At 36.1% G+C, this 26,910-nt stretch overlaps 1 protein-coding gene across 1 annotated transcript in view; it reads left to right on the forward strand.

Annotated features, from left to right (window-relative positions):
* Positions 1 to 140: 140 nt before the first annotated feature.
* The window catches only part of PDZRN4 (PDZ domain containing ring finger 4), a gene marked incomplete at both ends in the record, with an annotated part of 371,596 nt that continues 344,826 nt past the window's right edge, over positions 141 to 26,910 (forward strand). Inside the window, 3 exons of the mRNA XM_079715656.1 lie at positions 141 to 776; positions 3,126 to 3,212; positions 5,987 to 6,094. Of these exons, the coding sequence (XP_079571782.1) occupies positions 141 to 776; positions 3,126 to 3,212; positions 5,987 to 6,094 (831 nt within the window). The remainder of the gene's footprint in view (positions 777 to 3,125; positions 3,213 to 5,986; positions 6,095 to 26,910) is intronic.

The following is a 26,910-nucleotide window of genomic DNA, read 5'->3' on the forward strand; positions in this document are numbered from 1 at the left end:
AGATCACAGTCCCTCACCCTTCTCCTCCCCTCCGACGAGCTATCGCAGCGGGTGCACTGTCCCTGGGGTAGTTCGTGGGGGGACAAGGGGCTCGGAGAAAGTGGACTCCTCGTTCGCTCCCTTTCTCCCCCATCCCTACCATGGGCTTTGCCCTGGAGCGCTTCGCCGAAGCGGTGGACCCGGATTTCCAGTGCAGGCTGTGCGGCCAGGTGCTGGAGGAGCCCCTGTGCACGCCGTGTGGGCACGTCTTCTGCGCCCGCTGCCTGCTGCCCTGGGCGGCGCGGCGGCGCCGGTGCCCGCTGCAGTGCCAGCCCCTGGCGCCGCGCGATCTGTACCGGGTGCTGCCTCTGCGCAGCCTCGTCCAGAAGCTGCGCACCCAGTGCGACTACCGCGCCCGCAGCTGCGGCCACTCGGTCGGGCTGCGCGAGCTGGCGGCGCACGTCGAGCGCTGCGACTTTGGCCCTGCCCGCCGCCGCCGCCGGGGCTGCGTCTCCGGGCCGGGCGGCCGGGGCGGCGGGGACGCGTCCGCGCGGGGGGACTGCGGCTCAGCTCCCGGGGTCCGACGCGGCGGGACGCCGGGAGTCCGTGACGGGAGCGGGCGGGCGCCAGGGCCTCAAGTCCTTGCCTGGAGGCGGCGCGAGAAGGCGCTGCTGGCGCAGCTCTGGGCGCTGCAGGGGGAGGTGCTGCTCAAGGCCCGCAGGTACCAGGAGAAGTTCACCCAGTACATGGCTCACGTCCGCAACTTCGCCAGGGACCCAGGCGGCGGCCGCGGCCGGGTAAGCGCTGAGGGGTCGGCACCCGGGGAATTGTCGATCGGGGTGGAAAGGGGAACGGTTCTTTCTGGCACTTCAGAATTCCTTCGCAAGGTGACATCCTTCTTTATGTGGTAGGAAGAAGCATCCACCGCCCTGATCATCCTATACTATTACTGTCTTTCGAGTGTATTAGTATTGCAGTTTACAAGGATTGTCCCCTTTCCACTTATACTGGGATTGGAAAAGAGTTAAACAGATTAAATTCCAACTTTTCGTCGGAGAAGGAGGAATTAGGAAAACTCCTTTTCCCACCCAGACCCTTGCTTCCCATCTTTCACTCTCCTGCCTACCCTCTCTGCATATTTTTTGTACCTTCGGCCTCGGCCTGAAGCCAGAGAAGGAAAGCCAGGTAGCGAGGACCTCTCCTACCCTGCCTCCCCTCTCCCGCTGGCTAGCATCCCGGGGCGTGTCATTCCCACACCTTTAGCTCTGCATGACTTAGTTTCCCTACCAAATCACCCGTATCAGCCACTTTGTCCTCAGCACAGGGACTCAGGGATACGGGAAACCAGGATAACTTGGAGTTAAGAAATTAAGAGATGGGATTTCTTAGACCTGCAGGGTTCTTTTCATCACCCTGACCTTCCCTAAATAGTCCTTAAGTGCTTCCAGATGTCATTATTAGTGGAACGTGAGTGGGTGAGTGTGAGGCTTGGGGAACCTAGTCTGAGAGCTCACATCTATCTGTGCTCAGACTAGCTGTGTGAGCTCCTGGGATGTTTCCCTTCTTTGTCGAGGTTGCTGGCCCTGAACTGTGTTCCTGGACTGCCGGCTTTCTGACGGAATAAACAAGCCTCTTTGCAGCGGCTCGTGACAAGAGGCTTGTTTATAAAGATGTTCCTTCTCTTCTGAAGGACTTCTGCACAGTGTTTGACATTGTTGGCCGCTGCCATGGTGAGCAGGGATTTAGCAGAACTTACACTCCGTTCAAGGAGCTGTTTTCATTCCCCTGCCTCCTGGGGAGGAGCAACCCCGGGTGATGCCCATTTGGAACTGCTTTGCATTGCCTCCAACTCAGGCACCGAATTTAGAAGCTTCTGTCCTTGAACCTAAAAAGGATAATTGAAGTGTGAGGGGCTGAACTGTTTCTACTCTGATAAACGGAAGCACATGCTTATTAAAAGTTTGGATGCTCTCTATGATTCTTTCCCTCTCATATTTACATCCACATAAAGTTACAAAATGGGAGGACCAGAGAGAAGCACAGAAATATGGTCTGTAACACCAGGTCAGGGTTCAAGGTCTTGGGGAAGCAATGGTTGGTGGAAAGGAGCAAGGCTAGATTATATGACAGAGAAGTCCATGCAACAAGTCAAGAAGTCAAGCTGTGGTTCTGAGAAGTGAGGCAAAACTGGCCATGATCTGCAGACTGCTTAACAAGAGGCTTCTCCGTGCTGCTCAGAAATGTTTTCCCACTACCAGCAGGGGCTGCTGTGCACACTGCCTGGGAAAAGTTCCTGGGAAAAGGTGGTGATGATGGTAGCAGTGGTGATGATGTTTATGGAAATTTATCATTCTGAAGTAATTGCCAAATATGTAATTTCCTAGGATAGTTAATAATATGAATAACCATGAATAAAATTCATATAGCCTTGCACTGTTTCATCTTATGTTTAAATTGGTCTTTTTTAACAAGGAGGTTTGTAGATATAATTCCTGTTTGTTTAATTGTTATTTGGCCATCAGGAAAGCAATACATACTGATTTAGTTAGCATAAATCCTCTCTTTTTAAAATTCTGCAGAAATTATGGAAAACCAAATAAAAATACTATTTAAAACTATGATTACTGTAACCTACAAAAGCCTGTATTTCAGTAGCAATGTGAATATTAATGTTGAAATAAATTTATAAATAGCTCACTATTATTTGCATCCCTTAAGGTTTTCCAAAGTGAAATTATTACATAAAATAATTCTTAGATTCTTTAACAATTTATTTTACTCATCTGTATTGGAGGGAAAAAATAAGGATACCTGCATGGTTGAATCAGAAATCTGTTTAAGTTACAGTGGAGTCAGAATCAGATGCTGAGTTAGGATAAAAGCTGCATGTATAAACATGTAAAGCCATTTAGTCATTTTTGAAAATAGTTATTTTTCTCACATGCATGGTTGTTCCTTCAAATACATACTTTCAAAGTAAATTCAGGAAGAAATTAACCTCCCAAATTCAGCCATCCTTAATTTTAAGATTTTAAGGTTTTCTCTTTTTCAAATCAATGTACTTACCATTAAAAAACACCTTTGTTGTAGCATTTTTTTCTTTTATATTTTTTAACTAGTCAGTTATTTTATCCCTTTTCTTCTAGGATGGAGAACATAAGCCATTCACTATTGTGTTAGAAAGAGAAAATGACACTTTGGGATTCAATATTATAGGAGGTCGACCAAATCAGGTAACCCACCCTATTAATGCATAACTCACTCTTTGCTTAAAATAATAGAAGACTTAGCTTTCATTTGTGGATTTTAAGTAAAAAAATAAACAACAAAAAAAGAAGGTTTAATCTTTAAAATAGTGCTTGTCATCAAAATGCAAATGTTCCAGTATAAATATTCCAGAACAAACCGAGAATTTTTTTGAGAAAAATAAAACAAAACAACAGCTAACAAACTTTGCTACTTTAAAAAAAAGAGTACATTTCACACTTTACCTACATCATACAGTCCTGTTGGCAAATTTCTTAAATAAACCTATTTCACAATAACACATATAGGCAATTTCTACTTAATAATCTTAGACAGGTGTATTGCTTGCTTGTACCTCTTATTTATTATGTCAAATTGGTCAGTTTTCAGATGCTAACACAGACCAGGCAGTTTATAAAATATCTTGAATGAATGAATGAAGAGTTAAAATAAGTTGAAATGAGGGATAATTGTTTTCACAACTACATAGGTAATACCATGTCTAAAAAAGATAGTTGATTTGATAAATTTTTGGCTCCCCAAATCAAATTTTTTATTAAATTGAATGAATAATTTTTCTACATTGATGCCAATTGTTTCAAAATGCATGAGTTAATAAACTTATACCAAATACTGTAGTTGCAATGTTCTTTCATATCCTTCAAATAGTACATCAACTTAATTTTCATCCTAACTAGGAAAGGTAGTGAAGTTTTTAAAAAATCATGTTCTTTCATTTTCCAATCAGCTGCCATGAAAGTTTTGCATCCTGCATTGCAGATATTGGTCACACAAACTGTCTGAGTGTTGTTGGATGTATTGCTGTGTTCAGGCCAGGATGGCAATGACATATTTCCTCTTTGTATTTAGCATTTTGAAAACCTAGCAACTTATCAAGCATTTAGAGAAGAGCTAACACCTGTCCTTCTCAAACTCTTCCAAAATATAGCAGAGGGAGGAACACTCCCAAACTCATTCTATGAGGCCACCATCACCTTGATACCAAAACCAGACAAGGATGTCACAAAGAAAGAAAACTACAGGCCAATATCACTGATGAACATAGATGCAAAAATCCTCAACAAAATACTAGCAAACAGAATCCAACAGCACATTAATAGGATCATACACCATGATCAAGTGGGGTTTATTCCAGGAATGCAAGGATTCTTCAATATACGCAAATCAATCAACGTTATACACCATATTAACAAATTGAAGGAGAAAAACCATATGATCATCTCAATAGATGCAGAGAAAGCTTTCAACAAAATTCAACACCCATTTATGATAAAAACCCTGCAGAAAGTAGGCATAGAGGGAACTTTCCTCAACATAATAAAGGCCATATATGACAAACCCACAGCCAGCATCGTCCTCAAAGGTGAAAAACTGAAACCATTCCCACTAAGATCAGGAACAAGACAAGGTTGCCCACTCTCACCATTCTTATTCAACATAGTTTTGGAAGTTTTAGCCACAGCAATCAGAGAAGAAAAGGAAATAAAAGGAATCCAAATCGGAAAAGAAGAAGTAAAGCTGTCACTGTTTGCAGATGACATGATACTATACATAGAGAATCCTAAAGATGCTACCAGAAAACTACTAGAGCTAATCAATGAATTTGGTAAAGTAGCAGGATGCAAAATTAATGCACAGAAATCTCTGGCATTCCTATATACTAATGATGAAAAAGCTGAAAGTGAAATCAAGGAAACACTCCCATTTACCATTGCAACAAAAAGAATAAAATATCTAGGAATGAACCTACCTAAGGAGAAAACCTAGGAACTAATGACTGCTGTATTCTGTTTCTAGAACAGTTGCCATTTATTATGAAAAGATAAAAGTCTTTTCAGCATATATTTTTGTTTTCTTTTCCCCTAAGGAATATTTTTATAAATGCTAGTAGGGTGTTTGACATTTAGATGACACTAGACACTTTTAAGAGCCTCTTAAAATTCATGATAAAGAAGGATGATTAAGGAGAAATAATTTTGTTTAACTTGCTATAAAGCAAAGTGACATTTAAAATTATACAGTGTATTATTATAGAATGTTGGCCATTTTCCCAAAATAAGTTTTGCAGGGTAATTGGTTTTCTGTGACTTGCTAAAATGTCCTATATGTATGGTATTGGCTATGTGTTTGAGGTTTAATTAATCATTAGTCTCATTGTACCTGGAACTGTGTAAAGATTAGCTTCGAATGGGTTCTCCTACAATTTGGAGTTGATCTTTTGGGATTTTACACTTGAGTAAGCTCCTAGTCTCCCCTGTGAAGATATACAGTTAGAGCTATATTTCCAGATCTGTCACATCGTGAGGCTAAGTTATATTTTCAGAACTATGACCACATTTCAAACCAATTATATAGTTAGGCTGGATATGCTTTTTGTTTTCTTTAACTTATAGCCCTTTTTAATTGCTATACCTCTTTATACATGAGATGTTTTATAAATAGTACTTAGAAGCCCATTGTTATTACCTCGTTCATGCCCTTTCCCCATAGCTTTTATGTATACTGAAAAACATGAGGTAACTAGATAATCTTGTCAAAGATGTTCATTCATTAAAGCTGCCATCTTGATTAATGACTATTTGGTGTTAAGTAAGTTAAAATTCAGTACCAAATCTCCAGCTAAGAAAGAGAATTGCATGTTTAGAGAGGCTTGGCAATGTTACATTTACTAAATTGTTTTTTATCCAACTTAAAATTTTGTTTACATCTTTCTTACTGCTAAAGGTTTTATTTTTTAAAGGATAATCAAGAAGAAACACCAATGGAAGGAGTTTATGTTTCAAAGATTTTGGAAAATGGACCTGCTGATAGAGCAGATGGCTTGGAGATTCATGACAAAATCATTGAGGTAAGACAATAATAAAGCACAAATAGGATCTGTGGAAGAAATATTTGGACATTTAAATTTTCCAAACTTATTGCTTTTCCTTGGTGTGGTACTTATTAGAGTGTATATCTAACTAGAGTGTATAACTAACCTGTTTTAATGATTAGATATTGGAATAGAAGAATGAATCACCCAAAGTTTCCAAATGTGTTAATGAATATCTCCATTTTAATAAATTGCCTCTCCCCATGAATTATAAAGATAATTGTGTGATTATTAAGGGATTGATTTGTTATAACATCTCAAAAAAGGATGATAAATCTCTGCTGAAGAACATTTTGGACAAGTAAATATTACTATCTTTAAACTTGTAATTAGTATGTTATATGTAGAATTATTTATACATTCCCTTTTTACCATTTCTTAGTTTAATGTGGATATCTTGTTCATGTATCTTTCACATAAAAAAAAAAAAGAAGCAGCTATTGCAAAAACTTGGTGGGAACTCTTCATTTTCTCTAATGTACATCATGGCTGTATTGTTTGTATTTAGGGTTGACAAAGTAAATACTCACAAGTTAGTGAAACTTGAGCTGTGATAATAGAATTTTGGGTCACTGCCATTTACTGCCTCAGTGCTTTTGAAATTTTAACTGGTTGAGATAGTATTATTTGGCGTAACTGAAAATTAGGTTAGTTTTGTCAATGGAGTTATTTCCAACGTATTAGTAAAGACATAAATAGAAATTTGGAAGGTATACTTGACTCCACTATTCTTTTGGAAAAATTCTGTTTATTCTAGATTATATAATCATTTACACTATCTTTCTGAATGTCTATATAAACTATCTGGATGGAGACTGTTTTTCTTTATTAAACTTTGAATAAAGTTTTAGATGTTCATTTATCATTTGTGCATTAAAAAAGTCGAATTTCGAATAATTTGACCTAGGATGAGAGTAAAGAGCAGAGAAGAGCCTATAGTTTGTTGTTGACTCATAAGATTTAGAAATTAGCTGATTAGGCACTTTGGGCAAGAGAGAGGAGTCGACTTCGGGTGAAAAACTGTGGTTTTTATCTGAAGGGGTCTCTTGCATCAAGGTTTTCTCTTTCCATTTTTGTAGCCAAGAAAGTATGGGGCTACTTTCACTGATACTATCCAGTTTGTCACGACAATTTGCCTGGTGGAAACATTTACATGCCACAGTTTCTAAAGTTAGAATTTTTCTGTTTCTACTCATGTTTGTGCAGTATGATATAAAGGACATGATAACTTAAACAAAAAATTGTTCTTTTTACTTTCTGCCTTATTGCTAGCATTTTGGTTTTTCCAGTTAAATGGAAAACAAATGCCTACATATGCTACTATTAGAAGGGCTGATGGAACTGGATATGTATATTCAGCTAGCACACACACTCACATATACTCATAACAGAAACACATACTGGGGATTTAAAAATAATTTATTCCAGCTAGGTAACAATGTTATGTATGTTTCATTAATGTTGCATGGAAAACGAGGAAGAAGAATTTGTCTTTTATATTGTGATATAGCATATTTGTTAAAAATTTACTGGTTTTGTTAATGTATAGATGTACTTTTATAAAACTATGGTTGATTAATCAAGTGCATCTTTATATCTAATACTGTTACAAATATATGTTAAAATAACCTTATTTAAATAATATAAGATAAAGAGCAAAGAGATCAACCATGGAAATCTAAATTATAATTTATAACCAGCTGCAGTATTATTATTTCACCTTGATGTGCATATATTAGCTGCTAATGACAAGAGCTTGAAATTTGCCTCAATGATAGAGATTTATCAATGTATTCTTTATGCCAAGGTAAATTGGTATTATGCATATTTTTATTATAGTTCTGTAATGGATTCATGTGACCACATTTGCAGTTAAGAAATGAGTTAGGTGGTATACATATTTCTGGAATGTTGCCTGTTAAACAGCATGAAATATTTTGCAAGGAAGATTATTAGAAATAAATCTCTTATATTTAGTTGCTCAGGGACGCCATCAACTTCTTTAAAGTGATAGATATTTGTGTGACCTTATTTCATATATATATGTAAATAAGCATGCTTGTTCTTATGCATATATATGTGTAAATATCCCTATGTACCAATTAAAGTAAGAAATATTTGATTCTTGTCAATTATTTTAGTTCATCTACCATTATGGTACCAGTCAACTTTACAGAGTTTATAATAATGGGAAACTGATAAGAAATATACTGATTAATTTTAAATGTGCAGAGACAGAAAAACAGATTCTATATTAGAGGAATTTCTTTTCCATTTTTTTGTTCTCAGTGATTTGTTTAGTGAACTAATTTGATGGACTGTTTTTTTTTTTTTTCAGTTTTTGAATTTCAAATGGCCATGCTGATTAAAACCTAGTGCAACAAATAAATTTGTTTGCAGAATAAAGTACACAAATAGTTCAGATATTATAAACTATCCATATGACTTAACTCCCACAGTCTGACATATTACTAATGCCTTGAATTCAGTGATATGTAACTTAAATAAAAAATAGAAACTGTTAGATAATTTATTATTTACTTAAGTCAAGATATACTAAAATATTTTGTGTAGTTAATTGCTTAAAGCACTCATTACAGCAGGTTTATGAAATAAATTTATAAAATAAATTTTCATAAATCATTCATTTGAAGGAGGAAATAGATATGTTAAAAGTTTGGTTCTACTAATACTTAAAGAAATTTTTCTAATCCTAATAAAAATATTAGCTATAACAATTTTGTTAACATTTAACAGAAGACAAAAACTCCTAAAGTACTGCTTTTAGGTATTGCACATTCTACTGAAGCTGAATTCAAGAATTATAAAAGCAAAAAATCATAGTCATGAGGTAAATCCATGTCATATTTTTCACATAATACAAGGCAAATTTATTTTTGGAGCCAGTCTCCATGAGCAGTCATGTTTACCAGTTTCTAGATGTTTACACGTCCACATTTGTTAAAATATTTATGTGTGTAGATTCAGAAAAGACATCAGTTGTGATATTTCAGTTACATTAGGTGTCAAAGTATCACCGGAGACTAAAAGACAGAAGATGTTGCTAAAGACATTTTGAAACATCACAGAAGTTCACATAGACGAGGAATTCACCAGAGTGTACATCTGAATAAAAGCATCTTTTACAAGCTGTTTTTCACCCTTTCAAGGCTCAAAGGACCACAGAAGATCTTTGATACTATCAGAGACTTTGGCACAATTCTCTGCAGGCAATACCATTACAATCCTTATCATCATGTTAGGATGCCTGAAGGGTATGTGGGAGGGAGTTGAGAGTCAAAGTTCACTGCTACCGTCAGCAACTATTCCTCTATTATTATTTCTGTGATGCTGATAGTGGGCTACACAAGTATAACCCCTAAGTGAGAAAGTGAATAGAGGGGAGGGTAGTCATTCATGGCTCTTTGTTTACATTTTCTTCTCCCTCCCCCAACCCCCTTCCCGAGTTCCTACCAATGCCCTGTGACGGTGACAGGAAAGTCCATCTTTCTTTCAGCCTCTGGAGACCAGGGAGTCAGGGTGGAGTGCTGTGAAGTCTCTGAGAACAGTTTGGAGCAGAAAGCAGAGTTTTCTTTAGTGTATACATTAAAATCTATTCTGTTTATTTAGTTTGAAATTCATTATGAAATGCAACACACAAGACATTTCCATTTACTTTAGAAACAATTTCCACATGGAATAATGTCAGTGTAGCACTTTCTAGAAAGTGCTGAGTTTAGTACTAGCAGAAAGAACTTTACAAATGTCTCTACAAGAACTTCTTAACTATTCCAGACTGCCAACTACAATTTCTTTTAGTTCTGTAATTGTCGACATTCTGCATTCTCTATCACTACTTTCTCCTCCACTAAAGTGAAAATCTTTGGTGGTTATCATGTCTATTTGCCCAAGACTCTGCATAGTTTTGTTGTAACTATTAACACAGGAAATTTAAATGCAGATCAGAGCTAAACATTCAGGAATGCTTTTGAATCAGTTCTTCAGTGTGGCACCCCTGTATGTGCCTGATGGCACAGTGTAATTTACCACTTCATAAAGCAGCCATGCTAATTTGTTTATGCATTAGAAGCATTTACAAGTTTTGTAGGTCACTTGTAAATCTGGTGGGCAATTAGAATTTTTGACAAATTGCTATTTAATTCAAACATATTACTGAATTTGTCAATAAAATATTATCATCCTCACACATCTTTAAAGTGTATTTTAACTGTTCAAATAACATTGACTGATTGTCTGAAAGAATTAGGAAAGAAATAAAGCAATCCTGTTAATGCAAGTAAAGAAGTACATTGTAATGAGTTTTGTAATCATGATTACATTTGTAATACATGATTGTCATTATATAAATTGTATAATTTAATGTATCTTGAAAAGTACTGTGGTGCAGTAAGAGCATGAATTCTGAAATCAAGGAGATCTGGCTGGAATCCCTGTCCTGCCTTTTAAATTGTGTGGCCTTGAATAAGCCAGCTGTGCCTCAGTTTCTATGCCATTAATACTTATTGTGTGCACGTAGTGCCTGGCACAGGGCAGATTCTTGGAACCCACTATCAGGGCCTGATGATTCAGCTTATGCAAGTAGTTTGCTCTCCAAAGCAGATAGACAATACAGGGAGAGGAAGGGGAGTTGTATTTTTCTTTTTTGGAGAATTCAGATCACTCTCTCCAGCTCTCAGTCTTTCCCATTTCCATAGGCACCACAGTTTGAATGAGTAAATGTAGAAAGTTTTAAGTTGTATATAAAGTTGTATGTATATCTCACAGTTTCTTTATCCATTCATATATCCTTGGACATATAGATTGTTTACATGTCTTGGCCATTGTAAGTAATGCTGCAGTAAACATGGGGGTGCATACATCTTTTTGAATTAGTGTTTTTATTTTCTTTGGATAAATACCCAGAAGTGGAATTGTTGGATCATATGGTAGTTCTATTTTTAATTTTTTGAGGAAACTTCATAATGTTTTTCATAGTGACTGCACCATTTGCATTCCCATCAATAGTGCACAAGAGTTCACTTTCCTCTACATTTTGGCCAACATTTGTTATCTCTTATCTTTTTGATAACAGATGTGAGGTGATATCTCATTGTGGTTTGATTTACATTTCCCTGTTGTTTAGTGATGTTGAGCATCTTTTCATGTACTTGTTGGCTATCTGTATGTCTTCTTTGTAAAAAAACTGTGTTTACTTCTTCTGCCCATATTTTAATCAGATTGTTTGATTTTTAGCTGAGCTGTAGGCGTTTTATATATGTTTTGGATATTAACCCCTTATCAAGTATATGATTTGCAAATATTTTCTCCCATTCAGTAAGTTGCCTTTTTGCTTTTTCTTCTTTGCTGTGCAGAAGCATTTTAGTTTGATGTATTCCCACTTGTTTATTTTCACTTTTGTTCCCTTTGCTTTTGGTGTCAAATCCCCCAAAAATTGTTGCCAAGACCAGCATCAAGAACCATATTGCCTATGTTTTTGTCCTGGAGTTTTATGGTTTAAGATTTTACATTCAAGTCTTTACTCCATTTTGCATTAATCTGTGTGTATAGTGTAAGACAGTGGTCCAATTTTATACTTTTGCATGTGCTGTCCAGTTTTCCCAGAACCATTTACTGAAGAGACTGTCCTTTTCCCATTATATATTCTTGGCTCCTTTGTTGTAGAGTAATTGATTATATATGCATGGGTTTATTTCTGGGCTTTCTATTCCGTTAATCAATGTGACTGTTTTTTTGTTTGTTTGTTTATTTGTTTGTTTTTTTCTTTTGCGGTACGTGGGCCTCTCACTGTTGTGGCCTCTCCCATTGCGGAGCGCAGGCTCAGCGGCCATGGCTCACGGGCCCAGCCGCTCCACGGCATGTGGGATCTTCCTGGACTGGGGCACAAACCCATGTCCCCTGCATCGACAGGCGGACTCTCAACCACTGAGCCACCAGGGAAGCCCGTGACTGTTTTTTATATCAGTACCATACTGTTTTGATTACTATAGCTTTGTCATAGAGTTTTTAATCAGCAAGTGTGATGTCTTCACCTTTGCTCAAGCAAAGGTTAAGATCACTTAAGATTACTTTGGCTATTTGAGGTCTTTTGTGGTTCCATACAAATTTTAGGATTGATTTTTCTTTTTCTCTGAAAAATGCTGTTTGAATCTGTAGATTGCTTTGGGTAGTATGGACATTTTAATAACAGTAATTCTTCCAGTCCATGAGCACAGAATATCTTTCCATTTATTTGTGTTCTTCAATTTCTTTTCTCAATGTCTTATAGTTTTCAGTGTACAGGCCTTTCACTTGTTCAGTTAAATTTATTTCTAGGTATTTTATTCTTTTTGATGTAATTGTAAATAGGATTGTCTTCTTCATTTGTCTTTCAGATAGTTCATTAATACTGTGTAGAAATGCAACTGATTTCTTTGTATTGATTTTGTATCCTGCAACTTTAGTGAATTTATTTATTAGTTCTAACAATTTTTGGTGGTGTCTTTAGAATTTTCTATATACAATTGACTGTCTGTATACACCAGTTCTGTATCTGCTGATTCAACTGTGGATTGAAAATAAAAGAAAAAAAAAAAAGAAAATTCCAAAAAGCAAAGCTTAAGTGCGTCATGCACCCGCAACTATTTACATAGCATTTACATCATACTTAGAAGTATTTACATAGCATTTACATCATACTTAGAATTATTTACATAGCATTTACATTGTATTAGGTATTGTAAGTAATCTAGAGATGATTTAAATTATATGGGAGAATGTACATAGTTTACATGAAAATACCATGCCATTTTATATATGGGACTTGAGCAATCACAGATTTTTGTGAGGGCTGGAGCCTAGAACCAATGCTGCATGGATACCAAAAGATGACTGTATAAAATTATGTCATCTGAATATAGTGAGAGTTTTACTTTTTCCTTTCCAATTTGCATGCTTTTTATTTAATTTTCTTGTCTGATTGCTTTCTGATTAAATCTTCCAATACTATGTTGTACAAGAGGGGTGAGAGTGGGCATGCTTGTCTTGTTCCTGATCTTAGAAGAAAAGCTTTCCTGTTTTTACCATTGAATATGCCATTAGCTGTGGAATTGTCATATGTGATATTTATTATGTTGAGGTAGGTTCCCTCTGTACCTACTTGCTTGAGAGCTTTTATCATAAATATATGTTACATTTTGTCAAATGCTTTTTCTGCATTTACTGAGCTGATCATATGCTTTTATCCTTCATTTTGTTAAAGTGGTTTATCACATTGATTGACTTGTGGATACTGAATCATCCTTGCACCTCTGGAATTAAGTCCCACTTGATTATGGTGTATGATCCTTTTTTTTTTTTTTTTTTGCGGTACGTGGGCCTCTCACTGTTGTGGCCTCTCCCGTTGTGGAGCACAGGCTCTGGACATGCAGGCTCAGTGGCCATGGCTCATGGGTCTAGCCGCTCCGCGGCATGTGGGATCTTCCTGGACCAGGGCACAAACCCGTGTCCCCTGCATCGGCAGGCGGACTCTCAACCACTGCACCACCAGGGAAGCCCATGTATGATCCTTTCAATGTGTTGTTGAATTCAGTTTGCAAGTATTTTGTTGAGGATTTTTAGATCTGTGTTTATCAGGGATATTAGCCTATAATTTTCCTTTCTTTTGGTGTCTTTGTCTGGTTTTAGTATCAGGGTAATATTCTCCTCATGAAATGAGTTTAGAAGTGTTCCCTCCACTTCTGTTTTTTGGAAGAGTTTGAGAAAAATTAGTATTAATTTTTCTTTGAACATTTGTTAGAATTCACCAGTGAAGCAACCTGGTCCTGGACTTTTGTTTGTTGGGAGATTTTTGATTACTGATTCAATCTCCTTACTGGTAATCAGTCTTTTCAGATGTTCCATTTCTTTGTGATTCAGTCTTAGATGGTTGTATTTTAGGAATTTATCCATGACTTCTAGGTTATCCAGTTTGTTGGTATATAATTGTTCATAGTAGTCCCTTATAATACTTTGTTTTTCTGTGGTATCAGTTGTAATATCACCTCTTTCATTTCTGATTTTATATATTTGAGTCCTCTCAGTTTTAACTTTTCAAGAACTAATTCTTTGTTTCATTGATATTTTATATTGTCTTTTTGCTCTCTATTTTATTTATTTCTGCTCTGACTTTTGTTATTTCTTTCCTTCTGCTAAATTTTGTCCTTTTTCTAGTTTCTTGATTTGTAAAGTTAGGTTGTCTATTTAGGATATTTATTCTTTCTTGAGATGGGCATTTTTTGCTATGACCTTCATTTTAAAAACTTCTTTTGCTGCATCCCATAAGTTTTGGTATGTTGTATTTCCATTTTCATTTGTCTCAAGATATTTTTTTTAAATTTCTCTTTTGATTTCTTTTTTGACCCATTGATTGTTCAGTAGCTCGTTTTGTAATTTACACATATTTTTGAAATTTCTAGTTTTCTTCTTGTAATTGGTTTCTACTTCAATACCATTTTGGCGAGAAAAGATCCTTGATGTAATTTCAGTCTTCTTAAATTAGTTGACTTGTTGTGTGGCCCAATGTGATCTATCCTGGAGAATGTTCCATGTGCACTTGAGAGAATGGCTATTCTGCTGCTTTTGGATGTACTGTTCTGTGTAGATTTGTTAAGTTCATCTGATCTAATATGCCACTTAAGGCCAATGTTTCCTCATTGATTTTCTGTCTGGATGATCTTCCATTGTTGTAAGTGGGGTATTAAAGTTGCCTATTATTATTTTCTTCCTTTAGGTTTGTTAATATTTGCTTTATATATTTAGATGTTTCTAAGTTGGGTGCATAAATATTTACAAATATTTAATCCTCTTTGTGTGATTGACCCCTTTATCATTATCTAATGCCTTTCTTTTTTTTTTTTTTTTTTTTTTTTTTTTTTTTTTGCATTACGTGGGCTTCTCACTGCTGTGGCCTCTCCCGTTGCGGAGCACAGGCTCTGGACGCGCAGGCCCAGCAGCCATGGCTCACGGGCCTAGCCGCTCCGCGGCATGTGGGATCTTCCCAGACCGGGGCACGAACCCGTGTCCCCTGCATCGGCAGGCGGACTCTCAACCACTGCGCCACCAGGGAAGCCCTAATGCCTTTCTTTGTCTTTTATTTTAAAGTACATTTTGTCTGATATAAGTATAACTACCTTAGCTTTCTTTTGGTTTCCATTTGCATGGAATATCTTTTTCCATTCCTTCAGTTTCAGTTTGTGTGTTCTTAAGTGTGAAGTGAGTCTCTTGTAGGCAGGATACAGATAAGTCTTGTTTTTTAAATTTATTTTATTGAAGTATAGTTGATTTACAAAGTTGTATTAATTTCTACTGCACAGCAAAGTGATTCAGTTTTATACACACACACACACACACACACACACACACATTCATTTTCATATTCTTTTCCATTATGTTTTATCAGAGGGTGAGTCTTGTTTTTTTATTCATTTAACCACTCTATGTCTTTGATTGGAAAATCTAGTTCATTTACATTTAAAGTAATTATTGATAGTTATGTACCTATTTCCATTTTGTTAATTGGTTTCTGGCTGTTTTGTAGTTCCTCTGTTCCTTTTTTCTTCTCTTGCTCTCTTCCTTTGTGGTTTGATGACCTTCTTTAGTGTTATACTTTGATTACTTTCTAATTATCTTTTGTAAATTTACAATAGCTTTTTCCTTTGTGGTTACCATGAAGCTTAAATATAACAATTTATACTTACAACAGTTTATTTTAAGTTGATAAAAACTTGAGTTTGAATGCATTCTAAAGTTCTATATTTTTACACTCCCCCCACCCATGTTTTATATTTTTGATGTCACATCTTACATCTTTTTCTCTGGTGAATTCCTTAACAAATTATCATAGATAATTATAGTTATTTTTAGTACTTTGTCTTTTAAACTTCATACTAGTTTTACAGGTGATTAATTCACTATCTTTACTATATATTTACCTTTACCAGTGAGATTTATATTTTCATATTTTTTCTTGTTACTAATTAACACCTTTTTCTTTCAGTTTAAAGAAGTCACTTTAACATTTCCTGTAATTCCAGTTTAATGGTGATGAACTCATTTAGCTTTTGCTTGTCTGTGAAGCTATTTATTTCTCCTCTAATTCTGATTGATCATTTTGTTGGGTAAAGTATTCTTGGTTTGAAGTACTTTTTCTTTCAGCACTTTTAATATATCACATGACTCCCTTCTGGCCTGCAAAGTTTCTGCAGAAAAATCTGCTGATAGTCTTGTGTGTGTAACAAATTGTTTTTCTCTTGCTGCTTTTAAGATTCTCTGGTTGTCCTTAACATTTGACATTTTTAATTATAATGTTTCTTGGTGTAAGTCTGTTGGGGTTCATCTTATTTGGTACCATCTGGGTTTCCTGGATCTAGATGTCTGCTTCTTCACCAGATTAGGGAAGTTTTCAGCCATGATTTCATCCAATAAGTGTTCTGCTCTTTTCTCTCTCTTCTCCTCCTGGGACTCCTATAATACAAATGTCATTTCACTTGCTGTTGTCCCATAGGTCCCTTAAACTATCTTCACTTTCTTTCATTCTTTTTCCTTTTTGCTCCTCTGATTGTGTGAGTTTGTTTGTCCTGTCTTCAAGTTCATTGATTTTTTTCTTCTGTTTTATCTAGTCTGCTGTTGAACCATTCTAATGTATTTTTCAGTTCACTTATGGTATTCTTCAGTTCTTTTTAGTACTTGTATTTTCTATTTTTTTATCTGTTTGTGAATTTTTCACTGTGTTCCATCCAGTCTGCTCCCAAGTTTGCTAAGTGTCTTTATGATCATTACTTTGAACTCTTTATCTAGTAAGTTACTTATGTCTGTTTCATTAAGGGTTTTTTTTAGGTTTTATCTTATTCTTTCATTCTCTCTTTCTTCATTTTGCTTGATTCTCTGTGTTGGTTTCTGTGCATTAGATGAAACAGCCACCTCTCTCATTTTTGAAGTGTTGGCCTTGTGTAGATAAAACTTAGTGTTCAACTTTGCCGTAGCTCTTGGCTGTCTCCCAAACCTTTGTGATTGTCCAAGCATCCTATTTTATTTTTAATAGCTCCCAGTGTTGTGGGTGTGCCAAGACCAGTTATTGTCCCAAAGGGGAAGCTCTCAGTCATCACTTAGATTCAGGCTGATTGGAAGCCAGACCCTCAGGCAGCAGTTTTGAGAGTGCACAAATATATACAGTTCTGTTGGATGACAAGTGTAAACTCTGCTGGCCATCAATTTCAGGTGATGTATAGGTGTCCTTCGGCAGCAGCAGCAAAAATCAAGGCACCATACAAGGATATAAGCCCCTTTCTGGAAGATACCAGTGAACTGAAATGAAGCAGAGGGAGAGTGCAAAGATTACATCCACAGAATCAGTTCCCTGACAACATCGCCATTGGCCCCTTTAAGTATGCCAAACCAGAAGCCTGCCTCACAAGCCAAACTTCTGGATACACAACTAGGCCTCTTTCTCAGAAAGACTGGGCATGTTTCAGTCTGCTATCTGTGCAGTGCCCTGGGAATGGCAGCTTGCCAAGAACTGTCTCTCCAATTGTTACAGTCCCATGGGACCCAGGAACACAAGGCTCCCCGAGTCTCTAGAGCCAGGCAATCAAGAGGTGTTCTCTGGATGATAGCCACAAAAACTAGGTTACCTGATATAAAAACTGGGGCACCAAACATGTGTAGAAGCTTTCCTTCAGGAGTTATGGGCACCCCGGTGTGTTTCAGAAGGACAGTACAAAAATGGCACCCTCTGAAAAAAAAATAAATAAAGATGGCTCCCGCTGTTTTCAGTATAAAGATGGCACCTGCTCAAAAGGAAAAGAAAATAAGATGGCAACTGCTGGCTTTAGTGAGGCAGAAGGAGAGCAGAAGGATGGCACACACAACCTCTGTCCCTGGATAGTATCCCAGCAGGTCTCTGCCACTCAGACCAACATTTTAAAATTAGCAAATGAGTCTCTTTTAAATAAAAGCTGGGCATCTTTTTGCACAACAAAGGAAACCATAAACAAAATGAAAAGACAAACAATGGAATGGGAGAAAATATTTGCAAATTTTGAATGATAAAAGTTTGCCCTACTCAGGATATCTGAAATTAATGCAGATATAATGCCATCATGATTCTCAAGTGTTTATCATTTTCACCTGGACCAGCACAGTAGCTTGTTGAGTAAACTTTGCCCACACCCAGTCTCTACCATGTCAGCTCAACTTGCTTACTACTGGCAGAGTTGTTAATTTTTTACTCCTTTGCTGCAGGCCCTTCATTATCATTCTATTGTCAATAGGATAAAATCCTAATTTATCAGTGAAACAAAAATGGACCTTCAAAATCTTTACTTTTTTTTTCAATTTTCTTTCTTAGATGCTCTACTGTAGTGACATGAAACTCCTCCCATTTTTTCAGGTCTCTCTGCCTTTATTCCTTCTTTCCCTTTTACCTGGTATTCTGGACTTTCCCCCACTCCACATCTCTTCTTTCTCTGGCAAATTTCTGAGTATCTTCAAGAATCCTCCACTCCTTGAAGCCCTTCACAATTCACTAAGGGGAATTATTTTCTTCTCTCCATTGCCAGTAGATTTTTATACCTCTCACTTTCGTAGCACTCTTCATAGGCTTTGCTGTTTATTTATTATTCGGTGTTCTTCCCTGACAAATGTATGGATTTCTTACAAGTGGTTTAGAATTTTATTGGACTTAATAGTTCTAGCACCCTTCCTGCTCTCAGTATTGTGTCTGGCAAACCAAAGGTTCTTTGTTATTTATCTTTGAATTATGCATTATGGTCTAGATCTAAGGATTTTTCAGGTGCCAGGTGGGCAGCCCCTGAAGGCTATCCCTGTTACACCCTGTTCCTTCTCTTTGCATCTTTATCACAAGGTCAATTAGAAGTTGAAAGATTCACTGTTTCTTAAGTTTTAAAATCCCTAAGAACTAGTGTAAGTGGATTGAAGCAATTTTATTTTTCTAGACTGTTTTGTCTAGCCTGTAAATAGGAAAGAACTCAAGTCTGCAACACAATGTTTCAAATTCTGTTTATGTAAATGCTTGAATTGGATCTGAAGATGTGTATGTTTGCCTTCAGATGTTTTTGTCATTGAACTTGAAGAACACTGGTAAAGCTTACTAAATTCACATGCTTGCCTACAAAGCAGGTTTGCAGAAAATGGTACTGGACTGAACATGGACTCGAACAAAAACATGATTAACCACAGAGGAATTGAAAAGATGAAAGGTGTTATCAACGTTTCCAAACCTTGTAAATGGCTTGGTGAAAAGACAGACTTTGGAGCTTCCTAGAGTACTGGGGAGTGGCTGTCGAGACTCTCTGAAGTTCTCCTGATGAGAGCTGCTTGGAATAACTAACAGTAGCCCCAGCTGTGAGCTGCTCTGAGGAAGCTTAAGGAACAACTCACTAAGCTTGTTGTTCGGAACTATTTAAGGCAACTTTTATAAAGTTGTGCTTTTGTAGAATATGTGCTGTTGTACTCCTTGTAGATTCTGGTGCTTTTACAGAATTTTATACATATTTCTCCATATTTTTTCTAAAATTTTGTTTTTCCTACTTCCTTGAGAAAGCATCACAGAAGAGCAAAGGGCAGCTGGCATGTGTTGGGTGGATTTGATCCTCTTAACCTATGAATTACTGTGGCCACATCACAGTCCAATGGCTGTATGGACAGTTCCTTTAATCAGCTTCCCTCCTCTTAAGCAGTTAATAGTGTTCTTATGAAGCTTATCACTCCTTTAATAATAGCATCTCACAGGTGATTCATTATTATCTTCAAACAAAAAGTGCCCCAAAGGATAGACATTATTCATTATGTTTAAAATATTTTATATAATTCTATCTTGCTATAAAAGATGTAAGAATAAATCTCCAACTCATGAGATTAAGTGAGCAATTTAAATGAGCAATTGACTATTCTGCTCACTTTATAGGGAAATGATTATATTTCATGATATAGATTAGGATAAAATTTAGCACTGTATAGTTGGAAAATATATATAATTTTAAATTAAATTTTAAAGGGATTTTTTAGGTAAAATTAGGTAATTCAATATTATACTTACATAATCTGTCATAATGAAGTAAAAGAAAATAAATTTTCTTTATGAAATCATATTTAGAAAAGAAATCATTAGTTAACAAAAATTTGTTAGTGATATGAAAGATAATCTGTTTTCTACTCTGTTTCTATAAGTTTGACTTTTTTTTTAATATTCCATAAATAAGTGATACCATTCAGTATTTGTCTTTGTCTGGCCTATTTCACTTAGCATAATGCCCTCAAGGTCATCCATGTTGTCACAAATGCCACATTTTTTTCTTTTTCGTAGCTGAATAATATTCGTGTGTGTGTGTGTGTGTGTGTGTGCATTATATGTTCTTTATCCAGTCATCTGTTGATGGACACTTAGATTGTTTCCATATCTTGGCTATTGTGAGTAATGCTGAAGTGAACATGTGGGTACAGATGTTCACTCTTCAGTATCCTATTTTCAGTTTATTTTTGGATGTATATCCAGTAGTGGGATTGCTGGATCATATGGTAGTCCTATATTTATTTTTTTAGAAACTTCTATATTGTTTTCCATAGTAGCTACAGCAATTAACATTCCTACCAACAGTACACAGAGATTCCCTTTTTTCCACATCCTTACCAACATCTCTTACCTTTATGGTGATAGCCATTCTAACATGTGTGATGTCATATTTCACTGTGGATTTGATTTGCATTTCCTTGATGGTTAGTGATGTTGAGCACTTTTTCATGTACCTGTTTTTCTATTCAGTTCCTCTGACTATTTTTTTAATCAGATGGTTTGGGGATTTTTTCCTATTGAGTTATATAAGTTATATATTTTGGATATTAATCTTTTTTCATATATATGATTTTAAATATTTTTTCCATTCTATAGGTTGCCTTTTCATTTTGTTGATGGTTTCCTTTGCTGTGCAGAAGATTTTTAGTTTGATGTAGTTCCACCTGTTTATTTTTGCTGTTGTTGCCTTTGCTTTTAGTGTCAAATCCAAAAAATGATTCTCAATACTGATGTCAAGGAGCTTAACCCCTATGTTTTTTTTGGTGTTGTTGTTGTTTTTTCCTAGGAGTTTTGTGGTTTCAGGGCTTACTTTCAAATCTAATTCATTTTGAGTTTATTTTTCTGAGTGGTGTATGATAGGGGTGCAGTTTCATTCTTTTGTTTGTGGCTATTTGTTTTTCTTAACACCATATTGAAGAGACTGTCCTTTCCCCATTTAATATTCTTGGCTTTTTTGCCATAAATTAATTGACCATATATGTGTGGCTTTATTTTTGAGCTCTCTACTCTGTTCCATTGATCTGTTTTTATTCTAATGCCATACTGTTTTGATTACTGTAGCTTTGTAATATAGTTTGTAATCAGGAAATGTGATGCATCTAGCTTTGTCCTTCTGTTTTCAATATTTCTTTAGCTATTCAGAGGTCTTTTATGGTTCCATACAAATTTTAGTATTAATTTTTCTCTTTCTGTGAAAAACGCCTTTGGAATTTTGATAGGAATTGCATTAAATCTGTAGATAGCTTTGGGTAGTATGGACATTTTAGCAATAGTAATTCTTCCAAGCCATAAACACAGAATATCTGTCCATTTATTTGGGTCTTCTTCAATTTCTTTCATCAATGTTTTTTTATAATTTGTCTTTCACCTGTTCAGTTAAATTTATTCCTAGGTATTTTATCCTTTTTAATGTAACTGTAAGTGGAATTGTTTTCTTAATTTCTCTTTCTGATAGTTCGTTATTTATAGAAGTGCAGCTGATTTTTGTATATTGATTTTGGGGGTGGGGGTAATAGGGAAAGGTTGCCAAAAGGATATAAACTTTCATAGCTAAGGTGAATGAAGTATGAGGATCTAACATAGAACATGATGATTACAGTTGAAAACACTGTATTAAATAAGTGAAATTTGCTAAGAGAATAGAACTTAAGTGTTCTAAATAAATAAATAAATAAGGTGACAGATGTGTTAATTAACTAGATGGTGGGAATCATTTTACAATGTATACATATATCAAATCATCACAATGTACACTTTGTCTTACAATTTTCTTTTCAATTATAATTCAATAAAGTTGATTAAAAAAAGATAATCAGTTTTTACAGTGAAATTTACTATACACGTGATTTACTGAGTAATTAAACACACTTGAATCTCAATAGGCTTTTGTTACTGGAGGTAAAAAGACCAGTTAGTGATTGTACTTACTTCAAATACCTTAAAATCAAGACACAAAGACAGTGTATATTAAAAAACAAAAGCAAAAGAACACGTGATGAATGACTGGCACAGAGGGACTTCTAAAAAGACCTCCCTTTTATTATGGTGGCCAGAAGCTTTAAGAATGAAATGATAGTTTAAAGGAAATATGAGAGATTGGGAGGAAAGAGAGGATGGAGCAAGGGCTTTCCATATTTAGGAAGAATGCCATGAGTCAAGTGACAAGGCAGGATTGACTATGTCTTGTTTGGCAGCCATTTTGGCTGATTACATAATGAAAAAATAATAGTCAATAGCTATTGATTACTGTATGTCAAATACTCTTCAGATGCTCTATAGGTATTAACTCATTTCATCCCCACAAAAACTCTATGAGGTTGGTGTTATAGGTACTTGTAGTGTCCCCATTTTGCAGACAAGGAAACTGAGGCACAGAGAGATCAAGTAATTTGCCAAGGTCACAGAGTAAGATTTCTTGGGTCTGTGCCCTTAACCATAATTTGATACTGCTATTATTGAGTTATATAGGTGATTCAAGGTAGATAATGTATGAGAAGTCATTTGAATTCAGATTTTGGTGAAATTAATGGAAGGCATTTTATGTTTGGCTAAGGAGTTAGAGTTTACAGTACAGGCAATGAGGAGTAAGCAATCATTTTCGAACAGGGGGATGACATGTGTAAAGCAATGATTAAAAGATTAATCAAAAATAGGTTTCACCAGGATGTGTAAATAGATTGAAAAGTTAAGGAACTTGATCAGAAAGAGTAGGTGAGTACCACAGTTGTCCATATATGAAGTAATGAGGGCCTGTGGCAAACACAGTAGAAAACTGCCAGAAGGTAGGGACAACCTCATTACTCTATTCATCATACTTATTGTAATGTTTCCCCTTGTCTTCACTTGCCTACAGTATGCTCCTCTTCAATCAAAAATGGGGGCGCTCAGTGCAATTTACAAATTTTTAAGTAAATTTGTCACAGAAGAGTCACAAGTGATGTGTCTAGTGCAATAAAAGATCAGACAGTGAAGTCATCCATGTAGCCAGCTTCCTGATCAAGACACAGATCATTCCAAGCACACCAGGAGTCTCCTGTATTCCTCTCTTCCACCATTGCCTTCCTCCTAGTTTGCCTATTTTTGAATTGTGTTTAAATAGAATCACACAATAGGTATTCTTTAGAGTATAGCTTCTTTTTTATTTAACATTATGTTAATGAAATTCACTGATGTTGTTGCATCTGTCATTTGTTCATTCTCATGGCTGTTTAGCATTTCACTAAAGCACAATTTAGTTATCAATTGCATCATTAGTGGAATTGCTAACTCTGTGTTATTACAGTAACTTACTCTGAGTATTCTTGTGTGCATCTTTTGGTGAATATATGCCTGCATTTCTGACACACATGCCCCCCCCCACCCCATACATTTGTATGTTACAGAGTCAGAGGATGGACACACACACACACATACATGCCCACACACACACCAGGAGTACATTTGTATAATACATCACAGAGTCAGAGGATATATATGCGCTCAGCTTTAGTTACTACTGCCGAATAGATTTGTTAAAATGGTTGTAACAATTTACATTCTTACCAGCAGTGTCAGAGCTCCAATTACTCCACATCCTTGCAAGGACTTGGAATCCTGTGTCTTTTTAAATTTAATCCATCTAGTGAACTGGTATATGTACAATTCCTTGATGTCTTATGAAGTTAAACAAGTTTATATGTTTTTGGCCATTTCAATATCCTTTTTTGTGAAACACCTGTTGGCATTATGGTGAACACAGAAATCCTACCTTTTCCTGCACCTTTAACACCTTGCACACTGCCTGTAATGCAGTTGTTTGATGAATGGATTAATACATACAAGATTATAAGGGTAAAGCCAATCTAACGTTGCTATTAAATCCCTATGCTTAACATATATGAGGCATCCAATAAATATATACTAAATAGATGAAAAAAGCTTTCCTGTTTCTTTTAAACATATCTATCACAAAGCAATTATACTCTTCCTATTATACCCTTCTTCCTCTATTTTAGAAGAAGAAGTAATAATTGTGTTTCCTTTGACGTTATCACATTTGATCATCTTGGCATGCTCAATTTTTTTTTTTTTTTTTTTTGCATTACTTGGGCTTCTCACTGCCGTGGCCTCTCCCGTTGTGGAGCACAGGCTCCGGACGCGCAGGCCCAGCAGCCATGGCTCACGGGCCCAGCCTCTCTGCGGCATGTGGGATCTTCCCAGACCGGGCCACGAACCCGTGTCCCCTGCATCGGCAGGCGGACTCTCAACCACTGCGCCACCAGGGAAGCCCACATGCTCAATTTTTAATGTTACTCTTTTTGTAGAGCCAGTCTTAGATTCTTTGTTACAGTGTCACAAAGATTAATATGATCCTTAAATAAATACTTTTGGCCAAGATACACTGTGTTGCAAACTCTTTCACCTTGCTGAATGTGTGGGTGTTGTTTTTTCAGAGGCATAATCCTTTCCAACAGATAAGAATGATCAAAGAAAAGTCTTTGTTTTTCTGCTTACCCAAGCTTTCACCTAGAAGAGATTTCTTTTTATAATACAGAACTTTACAATGCATATCTCCTCCTAGAGAGGTATAATTTTTCTTTGAATCCAAATTAGAACTCTGGGACTGTCAGAGCCTACTGATTCAGAATTAGGTCATTGAGGCATACTATGTCAGCCCTAAGATAAAAGTAGGTTCCCGGACATACAGATGGTAATACTATAGAATCTTAGAGCTGAAAGAAATGGTTAGTTGAGGGTTGTTAAGTGAACAATTGAAAAGTGATTTTTATATAAAAGTAAACAATGCTGAATACTCTAGTGATATTTTATATATCTAAATATTTTATAAGGTAGACACATGAGCTGTCAAATAAATTATCTGACTATAATTTATACATATAAGTCCGATACAGAGAAAACTCATAAAATATATCTCAACACATAATTTAAATTATGTACAAAATGTCTATTTATACCTATCTAATAATGATAATTATAATGATTATAAAGGTTAACAATAGCCCTCACATTTTTAGAGTCCTTATTGTGTGCCAAATGCTCTGTTAACAGTAATATGTAATAAATATATTGGTGCTATTAAAGAATACCAGTGAATAATGATTTAAACTTGATAAGGTTCAGTTTTATCATAATCAACTTTATTACATCCAAGTTTATTTGGAGGACTATTAACCATGAACTAACATGTAATGGAGACCTGTGCAGTTGATAGTTCCAACAATTCTTTAAACCAGGAAATAAAGTTCAAGGTAATTATGATATTAACCAAGGTTATTGCTTAACAAAAAAATCAAGGAAATACAATGATCATTATGTCTTTCCTGTGTAATATATAAAGTTTTTAATAGCTTTTATTATTAAAAGATCCCAAAACATTTAGTGGAGCAGGTTACAGATAATTTTATACTTAGCTCTGAATTTCCTGTTTTTTGTTGGTTTTAAGCTTTGTACGCATTAAACTGATGTCCACAATTTTCTCTGTTCCCAAGATCCAACTGTTAAATCCCCAAATTCATAATGTATTAGAGATACCTGGCCTACTAAAATAAAGGTCTTTAAGTATGAGCTTTACAATAAAGATTTGACTATTTGGTTCAAGAGAAATGTTTTAATTCAATTCCAGGAATAACTTGAAGAGAGTTTTCTGCTTTGAAAATGTGATTCCCAAAGTTTAATATTCCTAATGCCTTTCCATATGAATTTTTTTCACTAAAGAAATGTCTGTTCCAATATATATGCCATTACATTTTTTCTAAGAGATTTGTACTGAATACGTCAGAAATATTTGTTTGAATCTTTTTAGGGATTTAGCTTTTGATCTTTGTCACTTACTTGACCAGTAGCAGCTGATGAAATTTGACCTTTCAGAATGATCACAGCCTAAGGTGTTTATCATTCTTCACCATATTCGGATTAATTCTTGACATGGAGGTGGTTTTGTAATGTAAAAAACTAAGAAGGATATATGATTTTTGTTGTTGTTTAATAAAAGCTTGAGCCTTGGATCTGTAGGAAACATGCTCTGTAATTCATTTTCCTCCTTAAAAAGAATTTGATAGTAAGATGCTTATTGTTTATTCTCTGGAAAAGAGGCCATATTACAAAAAGGAAGTGAACATTATTAATTTTTACAAATATATTTTCTTTTTTTTGTTTGTTTGTTTTTTTTTTGGGTTTTTTTTTTTTTTGCGGTACGCGGGCCTCTCACTGTTGTGGCCTCTCCCGTTGTGGAGCACAGGCTCCGGACGCGCAGGCTCAGCGGCCATGGCTCATGGGCCCAGCCGCTCCGCGCCATGTGGGATCCTCCTGGACCGGGGCACGAACCTGTGTCCCCTGCATCGGCAGGCGGACTCTCAACCACTGCGCCACCAGGGAAGCCCATACAAATATTTTTTCTTATTCTTTATGTTGTTGGAAAAAAATTTTTCAAAAGGTTTACATGTATAAG

This window comes from Hyperoodon ampullatus (assembly GCF_949752795.1).
Source record: "Hyperoodon ampullatus genome assembly, chromosome: 11".
Lineage (NCBI taxonomy): Eukaryota > Metazoa > Chordata > Mammalia > Artiodactyla > Ziphiidae > Hyperoodon > Hyperoodon ampullatus.